The sequence below is a fragment of the Hemitrygon akajei genome, chromosome 11, assembly GCF_048418815.1.
Source record: "Hemitrygon akajei chromosome 11, sHemAka1.3, whole genome shotgun sequence".
In the NCBI taxonomy this organism is placed as follows: Eukaryota; Metazoa; Chordata; class Chondrichthyes; order Myliobatiformes; family Dasyatidae; genus Hemitrygon; species Hemitrygon akajei.
In genome coordinates, this window is record NC_133134.1 from 8,004,411 (window position 1) to 8,029,878 (window position 25,468).

At 43.9% G+C, this 25,468-nt stretch overlaps 1 protein-coding gene across 1 annotated transcript in view; it reads left to right on the forward strand.

Moving 5' to 3' along the window:
* Positions 1–12,800: 12,800 nt before the first annotated feature.
* The window catches only part of trrap (transformation/transcription domain-associated protein), a 305,269-nt gene continuing 292,601 nt past the window's right edge, over positions 12,801–25,468 (forward strand). The window contains exons 1-5 of the mRNA XM_073060184.1: positions 12,801–12,900; positions 13,533–13,754; positions 18,894–18,943; positions 21,061–21,171; positions 23,944–24,048. Of these exons, the coding sequence (XP_072916285.1) occupies positions 13,658–13,754; positions 18,894–18,943; positions 21,061–21,171; positions 23,944–24,048 (363 nt within the window). The 5' untranslated portion in view covers positions 12,801–12,900; positions 13,533–13,657. The remainder of the gene's footprint in view (positions 12,901–13,532; positions 13,755–18,893; positions 18,944–21,060; positions 21,172–23,943; positions 24,049–25,468) is intronic.

A 25,468-nucleotide genomic window follows, 5' to 3' on the forward strand; every position in this document is an offset into this window, starting at 1 on the left:
CCTGTGCCGAACCGAAAGGGGAAGCAATCCTGCCCCGTTCCTTCTCTATATTATATCAGGCAGCGCAACGTAGCAGCTGGTAAAGGCGTTGTCCCTCAGCGTCCCAACCTCAGGGGTATTGGGTTATCATTGTCACATATATAGAGTGAGAAAGTTGTCTTCTGTCCTGTTTCTACAGATCAAATCATTCCGTGCGCATGGAGGTAGTACAATAAATATTCAAAGTAAAACTATTATCAAAGTATGAATATGCTACCCGAAATTCATTTTCTTGCAGGCGTTCACAGTAGAACAAAGAAACACAATGGAACCAATGAAAAGCTACACACAAAGTCGGGCATATCATAACCAATTACAACAAAGGATGGATAGGTAAGTGAATAATATTGAGCTGTGAGATACCGACAAGGGAAAAGAATAGCAGAGTGCAGATTTAAAGTGTTACAGTTACAGAGAAAGTGCAGTGCAGGCTGACGGACATCTTCTACCCTGCTGATTTAAAAAGTGTCAGTGGGATATTTGGGTCCGGTAAGGTATTTTCCTAAGGGTTTGTCTATTGGCGGGTCTTCAGGCGGCTGCAGAAGCTGGTCAAGTATCTGGAACGCATATAAACCTCTCAATCTTGCCCCCTTCACCACTTGCTCATCATGACAGGACTTAACCTGGGCTGTTCCGATGGATTCTCTTAATGGAGAGCACCTATTTTTAGCTACGATTAACCAACCTACTAAAGCACACCAAAGGGATGTGGGGGCAAAGTGGAGCACTCTCGGAACCCACAAGGTCACAAGGGGAACATGTAAACTCCTGATGAAGGGTTTCGGTCAGAGACATCACCCGTTCATTCCCCTCCATAGACGCTGCCTGACCTGCTGTGCTTCTCTTGTACAAACGTTTGTATTTGATGTGTGTCACTCTGGATTTCCAGCACCTGCAGAATCTCTTCTGTTTGTCATTAGTATTGAAAAAAGATCTGGAAATATCAATAACCTGACTGTGTATAAATGGCCTGATTCCTTACAGTGTTGACATTTTGGGCCGAGATCCTTCATCAGGACGAAGGGTCTCTGACTGAAAGGCCAACAGTTTATTCCCCTCTTTAGATGCTGCCCGACTTGCTGAGTTCCTCCAGCACTGTGTGTGTGTGTGTGATGCAAACCCCATCTGACAGTATTGGAGGTCAGGACTGAATCTGGATCTCTGGCAGCCGTGCCACTGTACTGCGCATTGGATCAGGCTGGAAGGGTCAAACTCGGAGTCTGCTTGCTCCTATCCTAGAGGGAGATAATAAGGCAGCCCCAATACCCCAGCAACACTATCCTCACGAGGTCAGGCCTCTTCAACCCTGGCATTCCCACCACCAGGGTTCAAAGTAAATTTATTATTAGCCTGAAACTTACTTTTTTGCAGAAATTCACGGTAGAACAGAAACGTATAATAGAATCAATGAAAAATTATACAGAAATGAAGACTGAAATTCAATCAGATTTTCAATCTCCCACCTATATGCTGATTTGTCACCACCTTTGATTTGGCCACAGCTCCCCTCCTTCTCCTCCAATCCATCACACAAGCCTTTGACATCTCTACTGGACCATTCTCGACTGCCCTCTCATTTCAGATATTGCGGGAGCTCGAGTTTGTACATTTCCGTGTCTCCTAACACCTTCACCCATCGTGACTGACATTCGAACTCTCCTCTCATGTTTAAAACCCTCATCCTCTGATCTAAATCTCACCCTGTTCCTTTATCCCTGTGACCACCTCCAGACCTACAACACTCCCAGTCCTCTGCATACGTCTTGGTCCTGTCCGAATAGAATCACCTACTAACTACAGCCACACCTTTAGCTAACTGAGCTCTAAACTCTGGAACTCACTCCCTTTTAGGAACATAAGACAAGGGGCAAAATTAGTCCAATTGGCCCATCAGGTCCATCCTGCCATTCCATCATATCTGATTTATTTTCCCTCCCAATCCCATTACCCTGCATTCTCCCCATAACCTTTGACATCCTTCCTAGTCAGGAACCTATCAACCTCTGCTTTAAGTATGTCCAATGACTTGGCCTTCACAGCCCTCTGTGGCAATGATTTTGATTTTAGGTTCACATTTAGATTTATTCATCGCATGTACATTGAATGTACATTACATCGCATGAACTTTATCATTTGTGTTGTGACGAGATCCGAAGGATTATCCAAAGTGGACTGTTCCTTTAAAAAGAGAGAGAGGGAGCAAACAACGTGTGTGCTATTTCAACAACGGAGAGAGAGAAAGTCTGTGAGTTGCCTTGGAAACTGAAAGGCGGAGCTATATGATGGACAGCTGGTGTTCAGCACTTGTGGAGTATATACACGGTCAGCTGACTTTGTAATCAGACAGGCCAGACACCAAGGAAGACTCTGACACTGGTTGAGCTTTGTGTTCCCACGACAAAGGTGGGGTTTTTGCTCACAGTGTGGACAAAGGAGTGACTGGTGGGGAGCTATTGGTGTGTCCGACCCTCGCCTGGGTTGATAGCTTACAGGGAAAACCGGCATTCTTGTTTGTGTGGTCACAGTCGGTGACTTTAATACATTTCAGGAGCAGGAGGACGACATGGAAGATTCGACAGCATCGGCACTGGGAAGACAAAACATCTCCCTCTCTCTCCAACTCTACGCAATTCAAATCCCAGAACTGAACTGACTTCTTACCATACCACCGTAAGACTGTATCATTTATCACGTGAGCTGGGAGAAGCTTGGGAACTTTATTTACTCATTTATACATATGCATATACTTTGCAAACCTGTTTACCTTATCTTGTTTTATATTACTTTATCACGTACTTACTAATAAAATAGTGTTTATAACGGAAGACTCAGACTCCAGGTATGTTCATTTCTGCTGGTCCTTTTTAACCCGTTATGGGGGTACGTAACAGTGTTAACAACCAACACACCCAAGGATGTGCTTGGGGGCAGCCCACAAGTGTCGCCACACATTCCGATGCCAACAGAATACCACAGAACACAATAAAACAGAATCTGCCAAGCAACAAAGGCAACCACAGTGAAACAAGCCCCATTCTTCCCTCCCACCTGCACACATACACAGTTCTCTAACCTCAGGTCATTGGTTCTGACGTCCCCAGTGGGGTCAAAAGATTTTCAGACCCGCACTCCAGCCATCTGGCCTCAATTTCTGGACCTCCAGTTGACTTCCAGGCATTGATTTGTATGTCGGATCTGTTCTGTACTTAATATATCAGTAACATTCAGTAACATCAGTAACATAATATTGTGAAAATATATTGTTTGATTAAGCATTCTTTGTTTACAAAATTAATCATGGGTTTAATGTAAATGTATGTGAACGGCATACGTTATGATGCCAGCATGTCATATGTGCGCATCTCACGAAAGAAAGGGAGAGTGAAATGAAGTGGACTGTTCATTCCAGCTCCTGTGGTTTTCTTTCTATTAGTTTCAGAGCTATAAAGCATAACACAATCAACCTTTGAGCTTTGATCCAAACATTCATGATTCATGAAATCTGTAAATTCCATGGATTCACCACCACCTGGCTAGGGAGTTCCTCGTTTTCTCTGTTCTAAAGAATTTGGTCTTGGACTGCACTTGGCCTCCATTTTCTCCTTTCTCATCCACCTTCTATCTCAGCTTGGTTACCAGCCTGACTGTTGCTTTGTGTCGCCTGGTGTGCTCCCTGCTTCTCCTGTGAAATACCGTGAGATGTTTTGTCCCAGCAGAGACTGAACAAATACAAGTTGCTGTTGTTAACCTTTTTCCCAAGGGGACACCAATGGCTGATGCCTTCCTGGATACAGATCTGTCCGAGCACTTCAGCACCTGATCCCAGCATTTCACTCAAGGGAGACCATCAACATGATGATAACATCTCCTCCTTGCTGACAATCAACACAGGCACACCTCCAGGATGAATGTTTAGCCCAATTCTCTATTTTCCCTACTCACATGACTGTGTGGCTCAAATGCCACCCTGGTCCTATATTTCCCTGCTATTGCATGTTTCTAATAATTGGAAAGTTTGAGACTTGAGGGCACAGCCTCAGAGTAGAAGTATCTTCCTTTAGAACAGAGATAAGGAGGAATTTCTTTAGCCAGAGGGAGGTGAATGTGCAGAATTCATTATCATAGATAGTTGTGGATGCCAAGTCATTTGGTATATTTAAAGCAGAGGTTGATAGGTTCTTGATTTGAAAGGGTATCAAAAGTTACAGGAAGAAGTCAGATGACCATAAGACCATAAGATAAAGGAGCAGAAGTAGGCCATTTGGCCCATCAAGTCTGCTCCACCATTCAATCATGGGCTGATCCAATTCTTCCATTCATCCCCACTCCCCTGCCTTCTCCACATGTCCTTTGATGCCCTGGCTAATCAACAACCTATATATCTTGGCCTTAATTATACCCAATGACTTGTCCTCCACAGCCACTCTTGGCAACAAATCCCACAGATTTACCACCTTCTGACTAAAATAATTTCTCCACATCTCTGTTCTAAAAGGACATCCTTCAATCCTGAAGTCCTGCTCTTTTGTCCTAGCCTCCCATACCACGGGAATTAACTTTGCCATATCTAATCTGTTCAGGCCTTTTAACATTTGAGATGTTTCTGTGAGATCCCTTCTCATTCTGAACTCCAGGGAATACAGCCCAAGAGCTGCCAGATATTTCTCATACAGTAACCCTTTCATTCCTGGAATCATTCTTGTGAATCTTCTGTGAACCATCTCCAATGTCAGTAATCCTTTCTAAAATAAGGAGCCCAAAACTGCACACAGTGCTCCAAGTGTGGTCTCATGAGTGCCTTATAGAGCCTCAACATCACATCCCTGCTCTTATATTCTATACCTCTAGAAATGAATGCTAACATTGCATTCGCCTTCTTCACAACCGACTCAACCTGGAGGTTAATCTTTAGGGTATCCTGCACAAGGTCTCACAAGTCCCTGTGCACCTCTGCATCTTGAATTCTCTCCCCATCTAAATAATAGTCTGTTTGTTTATTTCTTTCACCAAAGCGCATGACCGTACACTTTCCAACATTGCATTTCATTTGCCACCTCTTTGCCCATTCCCTAAACTATCTAAGCCTCTCTGCAGGCTCTCTGTTTCCTCAACACTATCCACTCCTCCACCTATCTTCATATCATTGACAAATCTAGCCATAAATCCATTAATCCCATAGTCTGAATCATTGCAGTGGCCCCAACACCGACCCCTGTGGAACTCCACTGGTAACTGGCAGCCAGCCAGAATAGGATCCCTTTATTCCCACTCTCTGTTTTCTGCTGACCAGCCAATGCTCCACCCATGTTAGTAACTTCTTCGTAATTCCAAGGGCTCTTATCTTGCTAAGCAGCCTCATGTGCAGCACCTTGTCAAAGGCCTTCTGAAAATTCAAGTACACCACACCTACTGCATCTCCTTCGTCTACCCTGCTTGTAATTTCCTCAAAAAATTGCAGTAGGTTTGTCAGACAGGATTTTCCTTTCAGGAAACCATGCTGGCTTTAGCCTATCTTGTCATGTGCCTCCAGGTACTCGGTAATCTCATCCCTAACAGTCGATTCCAACAACTTCCCAACCACTGATGTCAGGCTAACAGGTCTGTAGTTTCCTTTCTGCTGCCTCCCACCCTTGGGGTTGAGGGGGAAAATAAATCAGTCATGATGGAATGGCAGAACAGTCTTGATGGGCCGAATGGTCTGACATTGCTCCTATATCATATGGTCTTATAAATTTGTAGATGATGTTGCATTTGCCGGTAAAATCACAGATGATGATGAAGAAGCGTACAGGAGTGAGATAGATTAGCTGGCTGAGTGGGTTTGCAACAACAAACTCGCACTTAATGTCTGCAAGACCAAAGAATTGATTGTGGGTTTCAGGAAGGGAAAGTTGGGAGGACATGCACCAGTCTTCATCAAGGGGTGAGCAGTGGACGGGCTGAGCGGCTTCAAGCTCCTGGGCATCTATCCTAAGCCCGACATCTCGAAGAAGGCATGGCAGCAGCTCTACTTCATCAGGAGTTTGAGGGTTTGGTATGTCATCAACGAGACTTGCACATTTCTACAGATACACTGCGGAGAGCTTTCTAACTGGTCGTATCACCGTCTGGAACGGAGGCTCCAATGCACAGGATTGGAGAGGAGACTGAAAGCTCGGCCAGTTCCATCTCAGGCTAAACCCTCCACACCATCGAGCTCTTTAAATAGTGGTACCTCAAGATGGGGATTTCCATCATTAAGGACCCCAGCAGCCAGGACATGCCCTTGTCTTATTTCTACCGTAGGGGAGGAGATAAGGAGCCTGCAGACCCACGCTCAGTGATTCACGAATAGCCCCTTCTCCTGCGCCATCACCTCCCACTCACTCCTGCCAGTCCCAGCTGCTCACTCTCTCAGTAAGTTTCCCATCACTTGTTGGGATAGAGGCTGAAGGAAAGGTCTGGGGGCAAGTTCTTGAGAGTGTGTGTGTTACCAAGCTTCTCCGCAATGAGATTGAGGATAGCAGAGGTGTGGCAGTGGACATTAGATTAGATGGCAACCTCTTTAACATCAGGAGGCTCCACACAACCACCAAACTCCATAGAGAATGGGTCCTGGAGCTGCAGTGTGCAGATGACTCTGCACGAAGGTCACTGTATACTAAGCGGTCTGTGTCACCACCCTCCTTTATGGCTGTGAAGCTTGGGTAACCTACAGTCGTCACATCAAGTCCTTGGAGTGCTTCCACATAAGCCTCCTTCAGCACATCCTGGGAATTACCTGGCGTGAGCGGGTGCCTCACACTGAAATACTTGTAAAGACCAACTGCAGAAGTATTGAGGCCATGATCACCCAGTATCAGGCGCAGTGGCTGGGGCACGTGATAAGGATGCCCCCATGTCGGCTACCCCGCAGAGTGTTATACGGCCAGCTACATCATGGTCGACGCTCAGCTGGAGGGTTGAAGAAGCGCTATGAGGATCAGATGAAGAATGCTTTAAGGAAGCATTAAAGCATCAGACCCGAGGACCTGGAGGATGTTGTTGCTGACCGTAACACTTGGCGACAGCTGTGTAGGGACAAGGTTTGTATTCTGGAGATGGAAAGAACAACCAGAAGACAGCAGAAGAGAGCCAGGAGAAATGCAGCCATGGTTGCCATCACTACCACCACGACTACATATACAAACCCCATTTCCAGAAAAGTTGGGATATTTTCCAAAATGCAATAAAAACAAAGATCTGTGATATGTTAATTCACGTGAACCTTTATTTAACTGACAAAAGTACAAAGAAAAGATTTTCAATAGTTTTACTGACCAACTTAATTGTATTTTGTAAATATACGCAAATTTAGAATTTGATGGCTGCAACACACTCAACAAAAGTTGGGACAGAGTTAAAATAAGATTGAAAAGTGCACAGAATATTCAAGTAACACCGGTTTGGAAGACTCCACATTAAGCAGGCTAATTGGTAGCAGGTGAGGTATCATGACTGGGTATAAAAGTAGCGTCCATCAAAGGCTCAGTCTTTGCAAGCAAGGATGGGTCGTGGCTCACCCCTTTGTGCCAAAATTTGTGAGAGAATTGTTAGTCAGTTCAAAAGGAACAATTCCCAGTGCAAGATTGCAGAGAATTTAGGTCTTTCAACATCTACAGTACATAATATTGTGAAAAGATTCAGAGAATTCAGAGACATCTCAGTGCGTAAAGGGCAAGGTCGGAAACCACTGTTGAATGCACATAATCTTCAAGCCCTCAGGCGGCACTGCCTAAGAAACCGTCATGCTACTGTGACAATTATAGCCAGCTGGGCTCGGGAATACTTCGGAAAACCATTGTCACTTAACACAGTCTGTCGCTGCATCCAGAAATGCAACTTGAAACTGTATTACACAAGGAGGAAGCCATACATCAACTCTATGCAGAAACGCCGGCGAGTTCTCTGGGCCCGAGCTAATCTCAGATGGACCGAAAGACTGTGGAACCCTGTGCTGTGGTCAGATGAGTCCATGTTTCAGCTAGTTTTCGGAAAAAACGGGCGTCGAGTTCTCTGTGCCAAAGATGAAAACGACCATCCTGATTGTTATCAGCGAAAAGTGCAAAAGCCAGCATCTGTGATGGTATGGGGGTGCATCAGTGCCCACAGCATGGGTGAGTTGCATGTATGTGAAGGTACCATTGACTCTGAGGTGTATATTAGGATTTTAGAGAGACATAGGTTGCCATCAAGGCGACGTCTCTTCCCGGGACGTCCATGCTTATTTCAGCAGGACAATGCCAGACCACATTCTGCACGGGCTACAACAGCGTGGCTTTGTAGACACAGAGTGTGTGTGCTTGACTGGCCTGCTGCCAGTCCAGATCTATCTCCTATTGAAAATGTATGGCGCATCATGAAGAGGAGAATCAGACAACGGAGACCACGGACTGTTGAGCAGCTGAAGTCTTATATCAAGCAAGAATGGACAAAATTTCCAATTGCAAATCTACTACAATTAGTATCCTCAGTTCCAAAACGATTAAAAAGTGTTATTAGAAGGAAAGGTGATGTAACACAATGGTAAACATGCCTCTGTCCCAACTTTTGTTGAGTGTGTTGCAGCCATCAAATTCTAAATTTGTGTATATTTACAAAATACAATTAAGTTGGTCAGTAAAACTATTGAAAATCTTTTCTTTGTACTTTTGTCAGTTAAATAAAGGTTCATGTGAATTAACATATCACAGATTTTTGTTTTTATTGCATTTTGGAAAATATCCCAACTCTTCTGGAAATGGGGTTTGTACATGTCCCACCTGCAATAGAGCTTGTGGGTCCAGGATAGGACTGTACAGTCATCAAAGATCTCACCGTTAAAGGAGTGGACGTCGTCATCGGATTCCGATGGACAACCGAAGAGAGAAGTGTGTGTGTGTGTGTGTGTGTGTGTGTGTGTGTGTGTGTGTGTGTGTGTGTGTGTGTGTGTGTGTGTGTGTGTGTGTGTGTGTGTGTGTGTGTGTGTGTGTGTGTGTGTGTGTGTGTGTGTGTACATGTATCAAGGTTCAAAGGTTCATTTATTATTGAAGTGTACAACTGTGAAATTATTCTTCTCCAGGTAGCCATGAAACCAAGAGAGAAGAATTTCAGAATTGTATACTTTGATATTAAACGAACCTTTGAAACTGTGTGTGTGTATGTGCGTGTGCGAGTGTAAATGGGAGAGTTGGTTCATTACTGTCACATGCACTGAGATAAGGTGAAAGCTTGGTTTCACACGGCGTCTGTACAGATGATTACAGGACAGAAATGGACTGAGGTGGTACAAGGGAGAAGCAGAATGAAGTGTGACAGTTACAGAGGCAGACAGTAACGTGCAAGGGCCATAATGAGGAAGATTGTGAGGTCAAGAGAATATCTTATTGTACCAGAGGATTACTCAATAATTTTATAAGAGTGGGAGAGAGGCTGCCCTTGAGCCTAGTAGTAAGAGCATTCAGGCTTTCGTATCTTCTGTTGATGGTGGTCCGGGGGGAGTGTGGAGAGGTGAGAAGAGAGAATGGTGGGGCGATTGGCTATGCTGGCTGCTTTACCGAGGCAGCGAGAGGTGTAGACAGAGTCCACTCTTCATGGCGCACGGATGTGGCGGTCTGTCACACTCTTGTTCTCCCAGCCTGGGTCATCTAATGACTGAATAAGTGCTGACTGTTCTACTGACCAAGAGATTTCTCCTTCATGATTCTGACCAAAGTTTATATACCTCCAAAAGCTGACATTAATCAGATATTGAATGCTGCCATCAGCAAACAAGACATAGCCCACCCTGATGCATTTCATATCATAGTTGGGAGCTTCAATTGAATAAACCCCTGCTCAATTATCATCAGCATATAACCTGCAGCACCATAGGCCCCATTACACTTGACCACTGCTATACTGAGATAAGGGATGCCTACCGTTCCTTGCCCAGACTATATTTCAGGAAATCTTATCACTCGGCTGTCCTTCTCCTCCCAGCATTCAGACAGAAGCTAAAGAGGAAAGCTCCAGGTAAAAGGACAATGAAGAGGTGCTTGTGGGAGGCTAAGAGGTGGCTATGGGATTACTTCGAGTCGGTGGAATGGGCCATGTTCAAGGACTCATCAGAGGATTGTCACGGACTTTATTAAAACAGTCGTCTTCACAAAATCTTTCAGCATCTTCTCCAGCAAGAAGCCCTGGATGAACCATTAGATCTGCTGAGAGCCAGATCAGTGGCATTCAGGACTGCCACCCAAGCACGATACAAGAGGTCCAAGTACCATTTCCGGAAAGCCATCTCGCATGCGAAGTGGCAATTCCAGACTAAACTGTTGCCATCAGGAAGAAGGTACAGGAGCTTCAGGAATCACACCACCAGGTTCAGGATAAGTTATTACACCTCAACCATCAGGCTCCTGAACCAGTGGGGATGACTTCACTCAATTTCACTTGCCCCATCACTGAACTGTTCCCACAACCTTCAAGGAATCTTCATCTCATGTTCTCAATATCTATTGCTTACTTATTTGTTCTTAGTTTTTTCCCTCTTTTATATTTACACAGTTAATTGTCTTTTGTACATTCATTGCTTCGATATAGTCTTTCACTCTTTCTATCCTGTTTCTTGGGGGGGGGGGGAAGAGAGAGAGAGAGAGGAATCGAGGCCACGTGACCAAGAAAGAGCAAACACGTGACACCTGCTCAATGTATCGCAACGGAAAGTGCACGTGAGGATGCAGAGTCAAAACTGCAGATGCTGGACTAGAAAAACTTAAACAAAATGCTCGATGGTGAACCATGCTCTGCCCATTCTTCTCTTATGCAGGGAGTTGTTATTTTGCGTGCCAGCCCGCAGCAGAAATTGCTGCTGATTGTAGACATCTGGCATCCAATAATATATGCACCTTACTTCCTTCGCGAATCTAAAAAGATATTTTGGCAAAACTTTAGTTTAACTACAATTTTCTCCCAATATAATTTGCCCAGTGGTTTTTGCAAATCAAAATGACCTCGACAGGTTATAAAGGAATTAGAATCATTTTTATTATTACTGTCTCACATAATGTGAAATTTGTTTTGCAGCAGCAGTATATCGCAAAACATAAACTTACTATAGTTACACAATAAATGAATAGTGAAGAATTTTGCGTGCAAATACGGGGTATTAATTTGATCTTTAGTTGGTTGAACTAATCTGAGAACTTTCCCAATGTGTCTGATTGCAGTAACTATAAATAAAGTTCATTCATGTTATAGTCGGTTTGGTCGCGGCTTGATGATGTTGTCAAAGACCATCGCTTTCGATGGTCTGAGTACAGCTCAGTCGCACGTTGGTCTCTACGCAGAGAAAATGAGTCCCGAGTTGTTTTTGGAATGGGAGGCTGTCGAAGGTTCGCGCTGAGCCCGAAGGGAGTGCGAGTGGCACGGCGGGTGGTGGTAGGATGGAAGGCACGGACAAGGGGCCGTGGGGTTTGTGATATGGGGACAGTGGGCTGTCTGCGGAGGCAGCGGGGAGCGGTGAGGAGGCTGGCTGGCAGGCGGGCGGGCGGCGGAGCGCGGGGACGAGGTGAGATGGAGGTGGGGAAATGGGGGGAGATCGTGAGGCTGGGGAAGGAAGGAGGGGTGGGGTGGGGGTAGGAGATAGAGGAAGTTCGGGAGTGGGTGGGGGACAATCGCGGGAGTGGGGGCAGAGGGATGGGAGAGGGGAGACCAGGGGCGAGTTTGGGGGAATGGATGGGACCGTGGGCCAGAGGGTGATGGGGCGAGGCGTAGGATCTGGGTGGATAGTGGGGAAGATGGGAGAAAAGGTGCTAGAAGGAGGGTTAGGGTGGGAGAGGAACTGCTAGGGGACGGATAGGGTGTGAGGAAGAGAGGGTAGAGGGGAGGGAGGGAAGAAGGAGATCAAGATATTACGAGGGGAAGGAAAGAGAAGAGCAAATGTGGAGAAGGTGTGGGTTCAAGAGGAGATGGACAGAATGGTTGAGAAGGGAGACAGCATAGGGAGGGAGGTAAAGGGGAGAAGGTTTGGAGGGAGATTGAGGAAGATGGTGATTTGGAAGATGGTATGTGGTGGGGAGACAGGTGAATGGACTAAGGAATGCAGATGGATAGGGTGGGTGGACTGGTGGAAAGAGACAGGGTTTTGAATTTGATTCTACAAAGGGGGCAGAGGCTTGGGGTTATGATGTGGGTAACAGGAGGTTTGGATAGGGAGGGAGTGAGCAAGAGGTGAACAACAGGGGAAGGGGGTAAGGACATTTGAGGGGGAGTGGGGTGGGCTAGATGGGTGTGGTGTGGTGAGGTGGGGCAGGTGGTAGGAAGCAAAGGGAGGAATGAAGGCAAACACGAGGAAATCTGCAGATACTGAAAATTCAAGCAACACGCACAAAATGCTGGTGGAACACAGCAGGCCAGGCAGCATCTATAGGGAGAAGTACAGTCGACATTTCAGCCCTTTGTCGTGAGTCCTGACAAAAAGTCTCGGCCCGAAACGTCGACTGTACTTCTTCCTATAGATCAGTGGTTCCCAACGTGGGGCAATTTGATTTTTAAGGGGGGCAATTCGAGAATGAGTTATTAACAGTGAATTTTTTCTAGTAAGTCTGTGTGAGTATGAGTGTGTGTGCGAGTTAATACATATGTGTATATACAGTATGCATACATAAAAATACTCGTGTGTATGTACATGTGTAATTGCGTATGTACTGTATATATAGTGTATCACCATCATTACAACCATCAAATAGCTTTCATAATTAAATTAATGAATTGACTGATGTAGGAAGGAACGAATGAACAAGTCCAAACGCGTAAGAAACTCATACGAGGTCGCGCCAATGCTGCTTTTTGCAGTAGCTTTCGGTTCTTGGTGGTGTGAAGGTGTGTACATTGCGTCATCTCTTTTAAACGGTGCATCTGTCTTTGTATGCTGTAGAAACGAATCGGCATTGTTTTATTTATTTATTATTATTTTAATATCACTTAATGTTCTTTTTTTTACAATTTCTTAGTAACTTCTTCCTCAGAACTTTAACAGTCCTTTGGTTCTTTTATTTTTCTGTTTCATGAATGCCATGTTCTTTGGAAGCTTGTTTAAACCAAGTTAATGGTCTTTTAGGCTTCCTCCAGGTGAATAGGAGTTCACTTTTTGAATAATAAGAATTATATATCACCACAGGGGGCATCAGGATTTTAGAGGTGATTAGGTGGGGCATGGCCAAAAAAAGGTTGGGAACCACTGCTGTAGATGCTGCCTGGCCTGCTGCGTTCCACCAGCATTTTGTGTGTGTTGGAAGAATGAAGGGTTGGGATTTGGAGTTTGGAATACTGTCTCCTGTTTCTTTCTCTTTACTAGGACTAGCAGTAAATACCAAAAAATGTATTCCCATCTTTTTGGTGGCCATATTTTGGTCAAATAGAATTATATTTTGTATTTTTTTGAATTACAATACATTAAGATCTATATCTTGGATTAGGGTAGTAAATAGTTTCTTTCCTCCCATTGTTTGCAGGTAACCCGTCACCCCTTGGATACAGTTTTGTTGTGTGAGAAACCTCTCCCTGTCACCCCTTGGGTACAGCTTTGGTGTGTGAGAGATCTTTCCGGAAACAAGCTGGTGCTACACCTTGTACCAACATGGCATTTGTGGCAACCCCAGGAGCAGTGGTGGACCAGACCACTTTAATGAAGAAGTACCTTCAGTTTGTGGCTGCTCTGACAGACAGCAACACATGTAAGTTCTGTGGTTTTATTAACATCTGCTGCATCAAAGGTGCAGGAACGGGGAGAGGCCGTTTTGGAATATTGAACACTACAACACAGTACCCACAAAGTTGTGCTGATCTACTCCAAGATCAATCTAACCCTTGCCTCCTACTCAGCCCCCTAATTTCCTATTATCTGTGTGCCTATCTCTGAGTTTCTTCAGTATCCTCTACCACCACCCCTGGCATCCATGCACCCACCATTAACTTGGTAAAGAAAACCCTACCTCTGATGTTCCACCCTGTACTTTCCACCAATTACCGTAAAAGTATGTCCCCGGTATGAGCCATTTCTGCCCTGGAAAAAAGTCACTGGTTGTGATCTTTGCCTCTCATCACTCTATGCCTCTTGGTCTTAGATCCATTTCTGGTTTTCTGTGACTGCTCTGCATCTTGGTTCAATTTCCTTCACTACACCTGCCTAACCAACATCTCTTGGACACGTTTTTGTCGTCTTGTTCTGATCGACAGCCTTGGCGATGCGGGGTCGCTGGCCCTGGCGATGTGGGCTTTCTGCTGCCTTTTGAGTCCTTGCAGTGGATATCCCAAAGTACTTTCCAGCCGGTGAAATTTTAATGTGATGTTGCTGTTCCAACATTGCAATGATTGGATAGACCCACTGTCCTCCTAACGACATTGCTGAGACATTTTTGTGTTTGTCATGATAAATAGGATCTTGGTTTAAATCCTTTCCCCTTACCTTGACAGTATTGCAACTCTGTCCTACACTTACTGTGTCCACTGAGGCCCCCAGTGTGGGACCTGAACTGTGTCCACTGAGATCTCGTGGAGCAAGTTCTTGATTGTGTCCACTGAGGTCTCCTGGATTGAGATCTTGACTGTCTGCTGAGGTCTCCTAGAGTGGGACCTGAACTGCATTTGCTGAGGTCTTCTGAAGCAAGGTCTTGACTGTGTCTGCTGAGATCTTGACTGGGTCCACTGAGGTCTCCTGGAGTGAGACCTGAACTGTGACTACTGAGATATTGTGGAGAGGGACCTGAATTATGTCCACTGAGGTCTCGTGGAGCAAGACCTGAACTGTGTCCAGTGACCTGTGGTCTTCTGGAGTGGAGCCTGAACTGTGTTTGTTGTGGTCTCCTGGAGTGGGACCTGAACTGTCTACTGACGTTTCCTGGAGTGCTGAGTTCCCCTGTGTTCTGTACTGACTGTGTCCACTGAGGTCTCCAGAAGTGGGACCTGAAATGTATCCACAGAGGTTTCCTGGACCAGGACCTGACCTTATAACCAGGGTTTATGTATTTATGTACATTTTGTTCCATATCTGTACTTTAACCCCTAACTTATTTTTATATAATTCTTTATTCTTTACAATTCTTGAATGTTGTGTTTTTGTTGAATTTTATGCTAACACACCACAACAAATTCCCAAAATACGAAAATATATATGGTGATAAGTTAATACCTGACTCTAAAGATGTTCTCAGTGAACCAGATATAAATTGGCTCCCAGTGGAGCCTAGGCCATCTATGATGATTTCCAGAAAGGGAGGTCAAATCTGTTGTATCCACTGTACAAGGGATTGGCTGATACAGCTTCACCAGAGCCCTGTTGGCCGGCCTTACTCGTTTCCACCTCTCACGACGGAGACGTAGGGTTGGACTTTGAGAGGTCCTGAAGACACACACTTAACAGTTTAGGAACAGCTACTTCCCCTCCATCGTCATTGATTGAATGGATAGTGAACCAACCCATGAACACTACTCTATTTTTGCTCTCTCCTTGCACTACTCACTTAAATTTATGTATCTGTGATATTAAACCTGATTTATTATTACATTTTATAATTAAATTTTATTCAAGGACAGGCATGCAGATAGTATTTCCATGTTGTCAGATTAAACCCCATTGGGCAGGAGCACAATGAATGTCTGACTGCAGTTTCCCTCTTTGTCTCTTCCTTGGGCTTTGTCGCACTGCCTGCCAGTTAATCAGATGTCCAACCCACGCGTGAGCCTTTTTTAATTTTACCGTGCCTGGTCCGGGAAGGCGTTCTAGGAAGAGCTCCTCGATGGGCCAAAGGGGAATTGTCTTTGCAAAGCATGAAATGAAGATTTGTCAGCATTCGAATATCTGCTTTATAGTTCAAGATGGTGAACCGAAATTTGAAGTGTAACTCAAGTTCCACAATATTACTGGGGCATCCACCTTAGCAGGAGCACCCCCCCCCCCCCCCCCCCCCACACACACACACACACCCTGTTAATTCTCTGGCTAGGTGCTTTCTATATCTCCCCTGTGTTCCTTTAGAAAGATCTTTTCTATGGGTGTACTTCCTTCTAGCATTGGAATTGAAACCTTTGTGAGCCATGGGCTGTATGGTTTTGATTTAAAACACGAGAGATTCTGTAGTTGCTGGAAATGATGACGAACCTCAGACTGAAACATCAGGTCTACTCCTCTCCATAGATGCTGCCTGACCTACTGAGTTCCAGCATTTTGTGTGTGTTACTCTGGATTTGATCTCATCTTTTCTGACTATGCAGAGGCTCATCACCTTTCCTAATGTCCTAAGATATTTAATTTTGTATAATGAACTTCTGGGCTGGTTTCTGCTTTGATTAATTGTGGTCTATTTTTGCAGCTCTAAAATGGTATTCTCAGCTCTGTGGATGATCATAGTCAGCAGATTAGTGAGATAACCTCAGCAACAGTGGCATTTTACAAACCCTCATCCTTAGCACTCTGATGCTTAGTGGTGGTGTTGTCGTGACATGTCCCGCTGGGTACAAGGAGCAGATAAAATGACCATGTAACTATTACCTAGGGTTTGATTTAATTACAGTGCAGTTCACATTAATAAGGATCCTACCTACCCTGCTTATGGTCAACCCTATCCAAATATTTTTTTCACATGCAACAAGTTGCCTGTGAGATGAAACTTTTGGGTTACTTACATGATGGTCCCACTCCCTTGCTATACTTATAGCTCTCATGTTGTAACCAATCTATTATTAAATTTGTTTCAGATAGCAAGTTCCATATCAATAGATAAAAGACAGTAGGTGCAGGAGTAGGCCATTCGGCCCTTTGAGCCAGCACTGCCATTCAATGTGATCATGGCTGATCATCCACAATCAGTACCCCGTTCTTGTCTTCTCCCCATATCCCTTGACTGCTATTTTTAAGAGCTCTATCTAACTCTTTCTTGAAAGCATCCAGAGAATCGGACTCCACTGCCTTCTGGGGCAGAGCATTCCACAGATCCACAACTCTGGGTGAAAAAGTTTTTCCTCAACTCCGTTCTAAATGGCCTACCTCTTATTCTTAAACTGTGGCCTCTGGTTCTGGACTCCCCAACATCAAGAACATGTTTCCTGCCTCTAGAGTGTCCAATCCCTTAATAATCTTATATGTTTCAATCAGATCCCCTCTCATCCTTCTAAATTCCAGTGTATACAAGCCCAGTCGCTCCAATCTTTCAACATATTACAGTCCCGCCATCCCAGGAATTAACCTCGTGAGCCCATGCTGCACTCCCTCAATAGCAAAAATGTCTTTCCTCAAATTTGGAGACCAAAACTGAACACAATACTCCAGGTGTGGTCTCACCAGGGCCCTGTACAGCTGCAGAAGGACCTCTTTGCTCCTATACTCAACTCCCCTTGTTATGAAGGCCAACATGCCATTAGCTTTCTTCAGTGCCTGTTGTACCTGCATGCTAACTGTCAGTGACTGATGAACAAGGACACCCAGGTCTTGTTGTACTTCCCCTTTTCTTAACTTGACACAATTCAGATAGTAATCTGCCTTCCTGTTCTTGCCACCAAAGTGGATAACCTGAGATTTATCCACATTAAACTGCATCTGCCATACATCTGCCCACTCACCCAACCTGTCCAAGTCACCCTGCATTCTCCTAACATCCTCCTCCTATTTCACACTGTCACCCAGCTTTATGTCTTCTGCAAATTTGCTAATGTTACTTTTAATCCCTTCATCTAAATCATTAATGTATATTGTAAATAGCTGCGGTCCCAGCACCGAGCTTTGCGGTACCCCACTGGTCACAGCCTGCCATTCCGAAAGGGACCCGTTAATCGCTACTCTTTGTTTCCTATCTGCCAACCAATTTTCTATCCATGTCAGTACCCTACCCCCAATACCATGTGCTCTAATTTTGCCCACTAATCTCCTATATATCCCTATAAACCAGCTGTGTAGATAAAGCAAATTCTGTTAGACAATAAGATGTAGGATCAGATTAGGCCATTTGGTTAGATGTAAGAATTCCCCCCCCCCCACCCCCATTCTTCTAAACTGATGCAAGTACAGACCTAAAGCCATCAAATGCTCCTCACATGTTAACCTTTTCATTCCCAGAATCATCCTTGTGAACCTCCTCTGGACCCTCTCCAATGCCAGCACATCCTTTCTAAGATCTGGGGGCCCAAAACTGTTCACAATACTCCCAAGTGCAGTGTGACCAATGCCTTATAAAATTTCAGCATCACGTCCTTCACCCCCTTTCTGGGCTCTTTTATTGCTTAACTTTTAATTGATTTCGCTGCTGTGAAAAGGAGTTAACCAAATTAATTCTCTCTGTTGCAACAGCAGTGTCTGTGTGTGTGAAGTTCTTCAACACAAAGTCTGTTCCACACTTTATTCACCATTGTGCCATCTTTCCCAACGTGTGATGTCCGTTACTGGACACGCTTCTGCAGCTGAGGAGAAGCTTTGTCTTTTGTGCGTTGGTTGGTGTCAGTCTTTGTTATGTTGTGTTTTCTGTACAGTACATGCCAGTGTATTCCTTTATTTACTTGTAAATGCCTGCAGGAAAATGAATCTCAGTGTAGAATCTGGTGACATATATGTATTTGATAATAAATTTATTTTGGATCTAAACAGAAGCAAAATGATGCAGACAATTTGCTAGAGCCCTTGAGATTATATAGAAAGTGGCTGTGTGCGTGTGTGAGTGTGAGAGAGTATGTGTGTACACTGGTATGACAGTGATGCTACTTTCTATTACGGGCGATGTTAGTGAAACTGATAAGATCTGATTGCTTCTGTCATACAGTAATATCAAAAGCAAAGTAAACCGAGTGTTGCGTCCGATCTAAAGGGATATTTTCTTTTTGCTCTGCAGCTGATGAAACCAAACTAAAAATGATGCAGGAAGTCAGTGAAAACTTTGAAGTAAGTTCCCTATAAGAATGATGTTCTGTGTGAATTTTAAGTTATTTGTGCTTCTCCTGCGGTTTGGATCCCCTGCTGAACGTGGATTAAGAACCCTAGTTTAAATGAGCAAATTAGCAAATACATTCTGTGGCTACATTATTAACTAAACCTGTTCGTTAATGCAAATATCTAATCAGCCAAACATGTGACAGCAGCTCAATGCATAAAAATAGGCAGACATGGTCAAGAGGTTCAATTGTTGCTCAGACCAAACATCAGAACAGGGAAGAAATGTGATCTAAGTGGTTTTGATTATTGGCGCCAGATGGGGTGGTTTGAGTATTTCAGAAACTGCTGATCTCCTGGGATTTTCATGCACAATGGTTTCTAGAGTTTTCATAGAAAGGTGTGAAAAACAGAAAGAAACATTCAGTGAGTGGCAGTTCTGTGGCCGAAAACATCAGAGGTCAGAGGAGAATGGCCAGGCTAGTTCAAACTGACAGGAAGGTGACAGTAACATAAATAGCCACATGTTACAACAGTGGTGAGCATCTCTGAATGCACAGCACATTAAATCTTGAAGTGGATGGGCTACAGCAGCAGAAGATCACGAACATATACAGTGGTCATTTTCTTAGGTAAAGGAGGTACGTAGTAAAGTGGCCACTGAGTGTATGTCACACCAGTATTGAATTTACAGCATAAATTTAGGTCACTCAGCCCAAGGACTATGGGGAAGGGAAAAGAGAGAGGAAATGGGGTCGACATTATGATCTTGTTGAATGGTGAAGCAGATTTGAGTGGCGTTTGGTTTGATGCTGCTTCCATTTCTTACACTCTTAACTGGAACCTCCTCCCACTCCTTTGCACAGTGTGGACTAACTTAAGCTCATCACCCCTACTGGAGCAAAGGTCGTTGACACCAGCTCACCAGAGTCCTTTGTCTTGGACCAGTTTTTCAAGTTATCCCTGGGTGTAGTCCATCTTTGAAGATCCTTCCTCTCCCAGGGATGAGGTCTTTGGGGCTTGTGTTGGCGTTTCTGTAGCTCTGGGTTTTTACAGGCTGAGATTACTATCCCCATGCCCAACCCTCCTTTTGCAACCGGGCTTGGGACCGTTCATGGTAGATTTTCCTTGCACTGTGCCATTATCCTGCCATTCCTTTCTCCTTCCAGCTTCCTGTTATGTACCATTCACCTCAAAATTCACATCGCCATCACCCTTTGGTTAAAGAAAATTTTGCTGTTCCCAGAGATCACACTGACACAGATGTCAGATGCTGCTGGAAGGTGATCAATTCTGGTGAAAGTTGCCCTTTGGTTTTCCCAAAGCCTATTGGTCTTCCAGCAGTGAGATGTCCATAGGGGAATGCTGCCAACTGACACACTTCAGACCGTAACAGTATGTGCAGAGAGGGACACACTGAAGTTCGGTGCAGCCAACGTAGAGGCTGTGTGGGGGAGGACCACAGTCACGGCTCCTTCTGCCATTGGACATCAAGGAGCTAATTCTGGTGTCGAAACCCCTCAAACACTTGAAGCTTGTATCACCTTGGGAGGCCACATAAGTGTCAATGGTGCTTTGCACATACAATGTGCGAACATTACTGATATGTGAATATATAGACTGAACAACATTGCAAATGAAAAGGGAGCCGTGCCCTTTTTTTGTATTTGTATGCGTCTTTTATGAACAAATATTTAAAAAAGTGCAGATTTTTAGCAGAATTTAAAATTCAGGTGATCATTGCTTCTCTGAATTATACTTTGGGCACGTTCGGTCTTAAGGATTTGCTTTAACTTCACTATGAATGTTTCTGTCTTTCATTCTGTGGGTTTCTTGTGTCATGGATGTATTTGAAGAGTGCGAATTTCTGGTTGTATACGGTATACGTACTCTGATATTAAATGAACCTTCGAACCTTGTAATGTTTTACTTTTTAGGAATCTTAGTTGAAACAGATAAAATGCTAAAACTATTTTAGATAATTTTGTTTAAAGAGCAAACATGCTGGATCTTATGTAAAACTTAGAAGCTAGTTTTTAACTTTAGTGGTTTGAATGGGAATATTAGATTTGTTAACCTTGATGTTTTTTTCCCAGATTGTAAACAAATTCTGTACCTTTATTTTTTAGAATGTCACCACTTCACCACAGTATTCAACTTTCCTTGAACACATCATTCCTCGCTTTCTCACGTTCCTTCAAGATGGGGAAGTGCAGTTCCTTCAGGAAAAGTCTGCTCAGGTGCGTAGCAGAGGTGTCTCGGGATTTGTTTTGTCAAGTGACACATTTTGCTTAGCGGGTTTAAAAATTAAGCTTCCAGTCTCTTGAATCTTATTTATGAAACCAGAAGGCTAACTTCACTTCACAAGATAAGTGATGTGTCGCTATATATTCAAAGCAGAGCAATCTTTAGGGTTAAGGAGGCTGTTCTGCCAAAATGGCAGCTTGGTGTTTTGCTATCTTGACTTATGGTTGTTTCTTAGTTCAATAATAGTGTCTGCTGCTCTTCTCTGGATTACATATTCACGGGGTGTGTTCTTGTACATTTCTTGATTATTGGTGTGTGTGCTAACTGTTTGAAATTTGGATATATTAAATTTTGCTTGCTTTGTTTATGCCTTAAACTGCATATTAATGGTTTGCTTTGTGTGGTAATTAATATTCTTTCCCATCTGGACTCTTGACCTCACAATCTACCTTTTTATACTCTTGTACCTTATTGTCTGCCTCTACTGCATTTTTCTCTCTAACTCAAACACTTTATTCTGTATTCTGTTGTTGACGCAGTACAAGGGAAAACAATGTATTTGTGATTAAGAGATGTATGTATGGCATACAAAACAAAGATCTTTTGCTGTATCATTGTATATTGTATTTAGGTACTTTATTTAGAGATATAGTGCGGAGTAGGCCTTTCCTGTACTTTGAACCATACTGCCTAGCAACCCCTAACAACCCTGATTTAATCCTAACCCAATCGTGGAACAGTTTACAATAACCAATTAACCTACCCGGTATATCTCTGGGCTGTGGGAGGAAACTGGAGCACCCATGAACAGCCACGTAAACCATGGGGCGGACGTACTAACTACTCACAGAGGATGCCGGGATTGAATGCCAGCCTTCGTGCCCCAAGCTGTAATAGTGTCACGCTCACCACTATGCTACTGTGGTGCCCAAAATTCCAGATCTTTTTAATCACATACCAAGCTGCTGTGGTGGGATTTGAACTCGTATCATCAGGTCAAGAGTCCAGGTTTCTGGATGCTGATCCAGTAACTTAACCATTGTGCTACAAGACCCAGTGGTAAATTGGTTTATTATTATCACCTGTATATGACAATAGTAAACCAATTTATAGGGTCAGACAACACACAAAATGGTCCTGCAGCCCAGCTGGTCTGTTCTGACCACTATTCCTATCTAAGCTAGTCTGGATTTGGTCCATATCCCTCTAGATCTCTTCTACGCCACTTAAGCGTTGTTAATGTGCCTATTTCACCCTCTTGCTCCGGCAGCCTATTCTGTATATGGACCACCCTCTGTGTGGAAAAAAATTCCTATTAAATCTCTGCCCACTCACCCTAAACCTTTGTCCACTAGATATTGATTCCTCAACACTGGAGAAAGCCTGTGTGTATTTACCCTCTCTATGCCCTTGATGATCCATGGTCCAAATGAATTTTAGTGTGCTGATTGGTATCAGAATCAGATTTATTATCACGGGCATGTGACGTGAACTTTGTTAACTTAGCAGCAGCAGTTCAACGCAATACATACCGGTAATCTATCAGAGAGAAAAAAAATAAACTAATTTTAGTGCAACTAATTTATGGCTTAAGCAAATTATTGCAATTATTAGTGCATTTTGAGCTTGTGAAGTATTCCAGCACGTGTATGGGAGCTGTCTATGCTTTCTGAACGAGGTTACAGCTATTGGTTATTGTGATGAGGAGGAATTTCTTTAGCCAGAGAGTGGTGAGTCTGTGGAAGTCATTCCACAGGCAGCTATGGAGGCCAATTCATTGGGTATATTTAAGGCAGAGGTTGATAGATTCTTGATCATTCGGGGCATAAAGGGATATGGGGAAAAGGCAGAAGATTGGGGCTGAGAGGGAAAATGGGTCAGCCATTATGAAATGGTGGAGCAGACTTGGTTGTCCAAATGGCCTAATTTTGTTCCTATATATTAGGGCCTTATGGGTAAAAGGTAAGACTCTTGCAAGGATAAACAGTTACAGCAATTTTGGCCTGTAGCTGAATCCTCAACCATTTATTTTCATTCACTCATTGCAAATAAGCATTCATTGCCACAGACGGCTGTGGAGGCCAAGTCATTGGGTATATTTGAAGTGAAGGTTGATAGATTCTTGATTAGCAAGGGCTTCAAAGATTAGAGGGAGAAGGCAGGAGAATAGGGTTGCGACAGATAATAAGTTATCCGTTTTTGGATGGCTGAGCTGATCCGATGGGCTGGATGGCCTAATTCTGATCCTGTGTATTATGGTATTATACTCTGGTAATTTTCACCGTCGACATTTCTTAAATGAATGTAGTTGAAAATTCCAATTTAATTCAAATACTTGTGAACTTTAAAAGGTCAAACATTAACCAAAATTTGTCCAGAATTGTTTCAGACATTAAGATAATGCCAGAGCAGTAATCATATTAGTGTCATAGAGGCAAAGGTCACTACAACATTGGAACATGTAGTTTGGCCCCTCTAGCCCACGATGAATTATTACTGAGCCTAGTTCATCGACCCGTACCTGGACTGTAGCCCTTCATACTCCTCCCGTTCACATACTTATCCAAACTTCTCTTACATGCTGCAATAAAACTCACATCCATCACTTCTGCTGGCAGCCTCTTCCACGCTCACACCACCCTCCGAGTGACGGAGTTACCCCTCAGGCTCTGCATAAACATTTCAGCTGATACTGTGCAATAAAATTGGTCTGATTTTGATCTCTGGTGTATTCTAATTTTAGTTCATGTATTGTATATTTACAGCAAGTTCGAAAACTCGTCCTTGAGATTATTCACAGAATTCCAACCAATGAGCATTTGCGCTCCCACACGAAAAATATCTTGTCCCTGATGTTTCGGTTTTTGGAAGTAAGTTGGACAACATTTTCTCTGCTGCTTTTTTTTTCCGATTGCTTTATACACTCAGTGGTCACTTTATCAGGTACAGGAGAGGAACCCAGTGTGGTCTTCTGCTGCTGTAACCCATCCACTTCAAAGTTTGCCATGTTATATGTTCAGAGATGCTCTTCTGCACATTGCTGTTGTAACACGTGGTTATTTATGTTACTGTTGCCTTCCTGTCAGCTAGAGCCATCTGGCCATTCTGTGACCTCTCTAATGAACGAGATGTTTTCACCCACAGAACTGCTGCACTCTTAATGTTATGGCACTGTCCTCTGCAAACTCTAGAGGCTGCTGTGTGTGTAAATCCCAGGAAATCAGCAGTTTCTGAGGTACTCAAACCACCCCATCTGGCACCAACAATCATTCCACCATCAGTCACTTTGGAGGACATTTCTTCCCCATTCTGAAGTTTGGTCTGAACAATAACTGAACACCCTCTTGACCATTATCTGTGTGCTTTTATGCTTTGAGTTACTGCCACTTGATTGGCTGATTAGATATTTGCATTGATGCAGGTGTACCTAATAAAGTGGCCACTGACTATTTACAATCAGTGAAATTCTTTTCGGAGTATTACTATTAGTGCACGGTACATGGGGAGTTTGTGATACAGCCAGCATTGAAATTTTGGTCTTTAAAGTAATGGGTTGAGAGGTAGCAAGGCGGCACGGTAACATTACAGTTAGTGTAATGCAGTCGGCGCCAGTGATCACGATCGTGGTTCAAATCTCACCACTGTCTCCAAGGTAGAAGAAACTGGTTGCTATGACGATACGTGATGAGTGGAACGCTGGTACTCCCTAGATTTAGCTTTACTTTGTCATGCCGCTGGTACTGTGCTTCCGGCACCAACATAGCATCCCCACAATGACTAATTGATGCACCATCAATAACTCTCGGAGATGTGAGGCGAGAGATAGGCTTTTATTAGCTGGAAGAAAGCACTGTCAGCAGCAAGAGACCACCACATAACATCCTGGAGACTGAGGGAGGAGCAGTGCCTCCAATCGCCTTTATACTGGGGTCTGTGGGAGGAACCACAGGAGCAGTCAGCAGGAGGGGCGTGTCCAGACAGGTATATGTAGTTCACCACACTAATGTATATCTTTGGAACGTGGGTGGAAATTGGAGCACCAGGAGGAAACAAGTGGTCACGGGGAGAATGTATAAACTCATGGTAGACAGTGGAAATAGGTGGGAATGCACGTCTTATGACACAGAATGTGAGATTATGTGAAAGGTGCCCTATCCCAGATCACAGTGGTTTGTCCACCATCTGACTGAAGTTGGTAAACCCAGCAACAAACAGTCTCTCAGAGGAGAGAACAGACGCAGCATGTCGACCCAAAACCTCAGCAATTCTTTTCCTCCCACTGAAGCTTGT